The 8,572-nt window shown below is 57.4% G+C and overlaps 1 protein-coding gene across 1 annotated transcript; it reads left to right on the forward strand.

The window, feature by feature from the left end:
* Positions 1–10: 10 nt before the first annotated feature.
* Positions 11–6,229, forward strand: IZUMO1 (izumo sperm-oocyte fusion 1). The gene is made up of 8 exons (XM_034072390.1): positions 11–91; positions 2,044–2,118; positions 3,282–3,368; positions 3,913–3,933; positions 4,358–4,438; positions 4,976–5,133; positions 5,754–5,897; positions 6,152–6,229. Exons 3-8 carry the CDS (start codon positions 3,347–3,349, stop codon positions 6,227–6,229), a joined length of 504 nt encoding a protein of 167 aa, XP_033928281.1. The 5' UTR covers positions 11–91; positions 2,044–2,118; positions 3,282–3,346.
* The last annotated feature ends 2,343 nt before the right edge of the window (positions 6,230–8,572 follow it).

The following is an 8,572-nucleotide window of genomic DNA, read 5'->3' on the forward strand; positions in this document are numbered from 1 at the left end:
TTCCCTCCGGCAAGCTCCGCCCACCCCTTCGGCAACTTCCGGCTCTCGTCGGCAATCTCCGGCAGCGGAGGGGGCGGAGCTTCAGGCCTCGGTGGGCGTGGCCTATAGACCACGTGGGGGGCGGAGCTTAAGGTCTCGGTGGGCGTGGCCTGGAGACCACGTGGGGGGGGGGGGGGGGGGGGGGGCCGAGCCCGTTCCCTTCTATGGAGGTTCGGGACTCGTTGTGGGCGTGGCCTATGTAGGGGGCGTGGCCTCGAGTTGGTGGGCGTGGTCTCGTGTGGGGGGGCGTGGTCTGTAGACCACGTGGGATGGGGGCGGATCCCTTTTCCTTCTATGGAAGGCTCGGCGCTCGTTATGGGCGTGGCCTCTGGTGGGGGCGTGGCCTCCTATTGGTGGGTGTGGCTTAGGGTCGATGGGCGTGGCCTCATGTCGGGGGGGGCGTGGCCTCATGTGGGGGCGTGGCCTTATATTGGTGGGTGCGGGTTAGTGATTGTGGGCGTGGCCTCTGGTTGGTGGGCGTGGCCTCGTGTTCGTGCTCTCTGATTGGTGGGCGTGGCCTTAGGTGGGGGGCGTGGCCTCCTATTGGTGGGTGCGGCTTCTTGTTGGTGGGCGTGGCCTCAGATGTGTGGGCGTGGCCTCGTGATAGAGTTCTCTGGTTGGTGGGCGTGTCCTCCTGCCCGTGGGCGTGGCCACACGTTGGTGGGCGTGGCCTCGTGTTTGTGGGCGTGGCCTAGGGGTTCCAGCCACCGCAGGGATGCAGCTGCTCGGGCTCCTATGGGGCTCTCTATGGGGTTCTCTATGGAGCTCTCTATGGAGCTCTCTATGGAGCTCTCTATGGGGCTCTCTATGGGGCTCTCTATGGGGCTCTCTATGGGGCTCTCTATGGGTCCCTCTATGGGGCTCTCTATGGGGCTCTCTATGGGTCCCTCTATGGGGCTCTCTATGGGGCTCTCTATGGGTCCCTCTATGGGGCTCTCTATGGAGCTCTCTATGGGTCCCTCTATGGGGCTCTCTATGGGGCTCTCTATGGGTCTCCCTATGGGTCGCCCCCCAGGGGGTCTCCGCCTGCCTCCTGTGCTCCCCCCCTGCGGCCGAGGCCTTGGGGTCGGTGCTGGGCCCGTTCCTGACCCGCTCCATGCCCCATAGTCCGGCCATGCGGGACCGGGTCCGGTCCATTGTGCTGGGGGGGGTGCAGGGGCTGAGCCGGCTGCCCAGGCACCCGCAGAGCTTCATGGGGGTCATCGGTCAGGGACACCCCATAAACCCCCTCATTATACCCCTATAAACCCCTATAACCCCTCCCATTATCCCCCTATAACCCCCCCATAACCCCCCCTATAACCCCCCTATATCCCCCCATTATCCCCCTATAACCCTCCCTATTATCCCCCTATAACCCTCCCATTATCCCCCTATAATAACCCCATTATTCCCCACATAACCCCCTATATCCCCCCCTATAACCCCCTATAACCCCCATTATACCCCCCATAACCCCCCTATAACCCCCCATTATCCCCCCCATTATCCCCCTATAACCCCCATACAATCCCCCTATAACCCCCCCATTATCCCCCCTATAACCCCCCCCACTATCCCCCCATTATCCCCCTTTAAACCCCCATTATCCCCTTATAACACCCCCTATAACCTCCCTATAAGCCCCCCATTATCCCCCTATAGCCCCCCCATTATCCCCCTATAACCCCCCCATAAACACCCCTATTATCCCCCTATAACCCACCTATAACCCCCCCCATTATCTCCTATAACCCCCCTATAACCGCATTATCCCCCTATAACCCCCCTATAACCCTTCCCATTATCCCCCTATAACCCCCCATTTTCCCCTATAACCCCCCTATAACGCCCCAATTATCCCCCTATATCCCCCCCATTATCCCCCTATAACCCCCTTATAACCCCCCCATTACCCACCTATACCCCCCCCTATAACCCCCCATAACCCCCCATAACCCCCTATAACCCCCATACCCCAATACCCCCTTGCCCCCCAACCCCCATCTCTTTGTCCCCCCCCAGATGAACCCACATTGGAAGAGGCCACAACCCAGTTCAGGAGGACCCTGGGGCGGCTCATAGAGCAGAACGTGAGAGGTGACCCCAATATAGGGGGTCTATAGGGGGGGGTCCTATAGGGGTGTTAACACTGGAACCTAATGGGGGTCCTATAGGGGGGTTAACACTGGAACCTAATGGGGTCCCTATAGGGGGTTAACACTGGAACCTAATGGGGAGGGTCCCTATAGGGGGGTTAACACTGGAACCTAATGGGGGTCCCTATAGGGGTGTTAACACTGGAACCTAATGGGATCCCTATAGGGGGGTTAACACTGGAACCTAATGGGGGTCCCTATAGGGGGTTAACACTGGAACCTAATGGGGTCCCTATAGGGGTGTTAACACTGGAACCTAATGGGGGTCCCTATAGGGGGTTAACACTGGAACCTAATGGGGGTCCCTATAGGGGGGTTAACACTGGAACCTAATGGGGGTCCCTATAGGGGGGTTAACACTGGAACCTAATGGGGGTCCCTATAGGGGGTTAACACTGGAACCTAATGGGGGTCCCTATAGGGGGGTTAACACTGGAACCTAATGGGGTCCCTATAGGGGTGTTAACACTGGAACCTAATGGGGGTCCTATAGGGGGGTTAACACTGGAACCTAATGGGGGTCCTATAGGGGGGTTAACACTGGAACCTAATGGGGGTCCCTATAGGGGTGTTAACACTGGAACCTAATGGGGGTCCTATAGGGGGGTTAACACTTGAACCTAATGGGGTCCCTATAGGGGGGTTAACACTGGAACCTAATGGGGGTTCCTATAGGGGGGTTAACACTTGAACCTAATGGGGTCCCTATAGGGGGTTAACACTGGAACCTAATGGGGGTCCCTATAGGGATGTTAACACTGGAACCTAATGGGGGTCCCTATAGGGGTGTTAACACTGGAACCTAATGGGGGTTCCTATAGGGTGTTAACACTGGAACCTAATGGGGGTCCCTATAGGGTGTTAACACTGGAACCTAATGGGGAGGGTCCCTATAGGGGTGTTAACACTGGAACCTAATGGGGGTCCCTATAGGGGGGTTAACACTGGAACCTAATGGGGTCCCTATAGGGGTGTTAACACTGGAACCTAATGGGGATCCTATAGGGGGGTTAACACTGAAACCTAATGGGGGTCCCTATAGGGGGGTTAACACTGGAACCTAATGGGGGTCCCTATAGGGGGTTAACACCTGATCCCCCCCAGACCAGAAGCTCTATGCTGAGCTCCATTGGGCCCTACAAGAGATCAAGGATGACTTCGAGAGGCTCATGAGGCGCTTCCAGAAGCGAGGTGGGACCCATAGGACCCTATAGACCCCATAGATCCCCATATATCCCTATGGACCCCTATAGACCCCCATAGAACCCTATGGAGCCCTATAGACCCCCATAGACCCCTATAGACCCCCTATAGACCTCCTATAGACCTCTTATATACCCCTATAGACTCCTATAGACCCCCTATAGACCCCCCATAGACCTGCTATAGGCCCCCCTTAGACCTCCTATAGACCCCCCCTATAGACCCCCTATAGACTCCCTATAGACCCCCCATAGACCCCTATAGACCCCCATAGACCCCTGTTAGACCACCTATAGAACTCTTACAGACCCCCCCATAGACCCCATAGACCCCCTATAGACCCCTCCTATAGACCCCCCATGGACCCCATAGACCCCCCCATAGACCCCCTATGGACAGCCCCATAGACCCCCCATAGACCCCCTATGGACAGCCCCATAGACCCCCCATAGACCCCCCATAGACCCCCCATAGACCCCCCATAGACCCCCTATGGACAGCCCCATAGATTCCCCCTTTTCTCCCCTCACAGCCTTTTGCATCAACCCCTGTGGTGAGTTGGGGGTCAGGGGTGGGGGGGAGGTTATTATGGGATGGAGGGGGGGGTTATTATGGGATGGGGGGTTATTATGGGATGGGGGGTTATTATGGGGTGGGTTATTATGGGATGGGGGGTTATTATGGGGTGGGTTATTATGGGATGGGGGGTTATTATGGAGTGGGTTATTATGGGATGGGGGGGTTATCATGGGATGGAGGGGGGTTATTATGGGGTCGAGGGGGGATTATTATGGGGTGGAGGGGAGTTTATTATGGGGTGGGTTACTATGGGATGGAGGGGGGGTTATTATGGGATGGAGGGGGGGTTATTATGGAGTGGGTTATTATGGGATGGGGGGGTTATTATGGGGTGGGTTATTATGGGATGGATTGGGGGGTCCTGCCCCCCCCCCCCCATGCCCCCCCCCCCCCCATAGGGCGGATGGAGGTTGTGTGGATCGAGTGCATCTCCTGCAATGTCACCTTGTTCATGTGTGACCGGGGGGTGAAGTGTGGGGGTGAGTGTGGGGGGGATGGGGGGGGGTCCCTATGCTATGGGGGGTCCAATATAAGGGGGTCCTGGGGGGGGTCCCCAACGGAATGGGGGGGGTCCAATATAAGGGGGGTCGGGGGTGTCCCCAATGCAATAGGGGGGTCCTCAATGCAATGGGAGGGTCCAATATAAGGGGGGTCTTTGGGGGGGTCCCAATGTAATGGGGGGGTCCAATATAAGGGGGGTCCTGGGGGGGGACTCAATGTAATGGGGGGGTGCAATATAAGGGGGGTCCCCAATGCAATGGGGGGGTGCAATATAAGGGGGGTCCCCAGTGCAATTGGGGGGGTCCAATATAAGGGGGGTCTTTGGGGGGGTCCCCAATGTAATGGGTGGGTCTGAGGGGGGGGTCCTAATGTAATGGGAGGGTCCAATATAAGGGGGGTCCTGGGGGGGGTCCCCAATGCAATGGGGGGGTCCGGGGGGGTCCCCAATGCAATGGGAGGGTCCATGGGGTGTCCCCAATGTAACGGGGGGTCCATGGGGTCTCCCCCCCCCCCAGAGCGCTCCCTGCTGGTGCCGCAGGGGGAGCAGCTGCTCCTGGACTGTGGCCTCAGCTGGCACCGAACATCCTATGGGAGCAAGAGATACAGATTGTACCGGATACTGGGATCGGGAATGGGAGTTACTGGTAACAGTGGGATCCGGGATTGGGATCAGGTCTGGGAATGGGATTAGGGTTAGGGTCGGGATCGGGATCCGGGATCGGGATTGGGATCAGGATCAGGTCTGGGAATGGGATTAGGGTTAGGGTCGGGATCGGGATCCGGGATCGGGATCAGGTCTGGGATTGGGATCAGGTCTGGGATTGGGATCAGGTTTGGGATCAGGATCAGGACCAGGATTGGGATCAAGTTTGGGATTGGGACCAGGATCGGGACCAGGATCGGAGCCGGGATTGGGATCCGGGAATCACTGGGATCCGGGAGTTACCGGTAACAGTGGGATCTGGGACCGGGATCAGGATCAGGACCAGGATTGGGATTGGTATCAGGTCTGGGATTGGGATCTGGGAATCATCGGGATCAGGGAGTTACCGGTAACAGTGGGATCTGGGATTGGGATTGGGATCGGGTCTGGGATTGGGACCAAGATCGGGACTGGGATCAGGATTGGGATCCAGGAATCATTGGGATCCAGGATCAGGATGGGGATCAGAGCCAGGATCGGGATCAGGTTTGGGAATGGGAATGGGAGTTACTGGTAACAGTGGGATCTGGGATCGGGATTGGGATCAGGTCTGGGATCAGGATTGGGTTTGGTATCGGGATTGGGTCCAGGATCAGAGCTGGGATCAGAACCGGGATCGGAGCCGGGATCGGGAATGGGATCCGGGAGTTACTGGTAACAGTGGGATCTGGGATCGGGATCAGGATCAGGTCTGGGATTGGGATCCAGGAATCATTGGGATCCGGGAGTTACCGGTAACAGTGGGATCTGGGATTGGGACCAGGATTGGGATTGGGATCAGGATTGGAGCTGGGATCAGGATCAGGTCTGGGATCAGGATCGGGATCAGGATCCGGGAGTTACTGGTAACAGTGGGATCTGAGACTGGGATCGGGATTGGGATCAGGATCAGGACCTGGATCAGGATTGGGATCGGGACTAGGATTGGGTCCAGGATCAGGACTGGGATTGGGATCAGGATCAGGACTGGGATTGGGATCATTTCCAGGACCAGGACCAGGACCAGGATCAGGATCAGGACTGGGACCAGGACCAGGATCAGGTCCAGGACCAGGATCAGGTCTAGGACCAGGATCAGGTCTAGGACCAGTTCCAGGTCCCAGGGACCAGCTCCTGCTCTCCAGCTCTCAGCCCCTCATCCTCCTGGGGGCAGCAGAGGCCTCAGGTCACTACAGGTGTGAGATGTGGAACCCGAGGGGGGAGCTGGGATCTGAGCTCAGCTTCAATGTCACCGGTAAGAGAGACCCTCCCCCATCCTGATCCCATTCATCCCATCCAGATCCCATTCATCCCATAATGATCCCATTCATCCCATCCCCATCCCATTAACCCCATCCCCATCCCATTCATCCCATAATGATCCCATTCATCCCATCCCTGTCCCATTCATCCCATAATGATCCCATTCATCCCATCCCCATCCCATTCATCCCATTCCGATCCCATTCATCCCCATCCTGATCCCATTCATCCCATTCACATCCCATTCATCCCATAATGATCCCATTCATCCCATCCCCATCCCATTCATCCCATTCCGATCCCATTCATCCCCATCCTGATCCCATTCATCCCCATCCCCATCCCGTTCATCCCATCCCGATCCCATTCATCCCATCCCAATCCCATTCATCCCATTCCGATCCCATTCATCCCCATCCTGATCCCATTCATCCCATTCACATCCCATTCATCCCATAATGATCCCATTCATCCCATCCCCATCCCATTCATCCCATCCCGATCCCATTCATCCCCATCCCGGTCCCATTCATCCCCATCCCGATCCCATTCATCCCATTCCGGTCCCATTCATCCCCATCCTGATCCCATTCATCCCATCCCGATCCCATTCATCCCATCCCATTCCCATTCATCCCCATCCCGATCCCATTCATCCCATTCCGGTCCCATTCATCCCATCCCGATCCCATTCATCCCATTCAGATCCCATTCATCCCATCCCAATCCCATTCATCCCATTCAGATCCCATTCATCCCCATCCCAGTCCCATTCATCCCATTCAGATCCCATTATCCCATCCCAATCCCATTCATCCCATCCCAATCCCATTCATCCCATCCCGATCCCATTCATCCCATCCCGATCCCATTCTTCCCATTCAGATCCCATTCATACCATCCCATCCCATTCATCCCATTCATATCCCATTATCCCATTCAGATCCCATTCATCCCATTCACATCCCATTCATCCCATCCCGTTCCCATTCATCCCATCCCGATCCCATTCATCCCATTCAGATCCCGTTATCCCATTATCCCATACCCATCCCTATGTACCTCCCCCCCCCGCAGTGATCCCTCGGACCTCTCCCCCCTGGCTCCCCCCGTCCCCATTGGTTCCTCCCACCTTCATCCGGGTCCTTCCCGTTCTCGCCGTTGCCGTCGCCGCTGCCGTCGCCATTGCCGCATGGTAATGAATGGGAGGGGGCGTGGCCTGGTGGGAACCACGCCCACAAAGGGGCGTGGCCACGGGTGGGAGCCTATGATTGGTCGGTGGGCGGGGCCTAGGGATGAGCCACCTCCCCCCATGGGGCGGGGCTTATATTACCTTATATGGTTGGTTTAGTGGGCGTGGTTTGTTGAAGCCACGCCCCCAAGGGGCGGGGCTTGTGCCGCTCAATGCGTGGGCGTGGTCTAGCGCTAAACCACGCCCAATAGAGGCGTGTTCCTATTGGTGATCCCATATGGGGGGCGTGGCCTAAAGGATAAGCCCTGCCCAATGGGGGCGGGGCTTAAGACACCCCCTATATAATAGCATAATGGGGACGCAGTGGGCGTGGCCATCGCCCTGAAGCCCCGCCCCCCTCCCCCCCAGGTGCTGCCTCCGGCTCCGCCCCCTCCGTCGAGGCCCTGCCCCTCCCAGCCAATAAAGGCCCAGCAGCGCATGAATGGGAATGACGTCACGCGAAGGGGGCGGGGCTTCCCGAAGCCACGCCCACAGAGAACTCATTCATCTCGGTTCGGGTTACACACGCAGCACCCACGTGGGTGCGCACTTTAATGTGATTGGTCGAGGGGGTCCCACTGTTCTTTAGGTCCGCCCTGTGGATCTATAGGGTCCTGGGGGGGGGGGGTCTCCTGTTCTTTAGGTCCCCCTATGGATCTATAGGGTCCCGGGGGGGGTCCCCCCGTTCTTTAGGTCCCCCCTATGGATCTATAAGGTCCCGGGGGGGTCCCCTGTTCTTTAGGTCCCCCCTATGGATCTATAGGGTCCGGGGGGTTTCCCCCTATGGATATATAGGGTCCTGGAGGGGGTTCCCCTGTTCTTTAGGTCCCCCCTATGGATCTATAAGGTCTCGGGGGGGGTTTCCCCTATGGATCTATAGGGTCCGGGGGGGGTTCCCCTATGGATCTATAGGGTCCGGGGGGGGTTCCCCTATGG

This window comes from Melopsittacus undulatus, chromosome 27 (assembly GCF_012275295.1).
Source record: "Melopsittacus undulatus isolate bMelUnd1 chromosome 27, bMelUnd1.mat.Z, whole genome shotgun sequence".
Classification (NCBI taxonomy): Eukaryota; Metazoa; Chordata; class Aves; order Psittaciformes; family Psittaculidae; genus Melopsittacus; species Melopsittacus undulatus.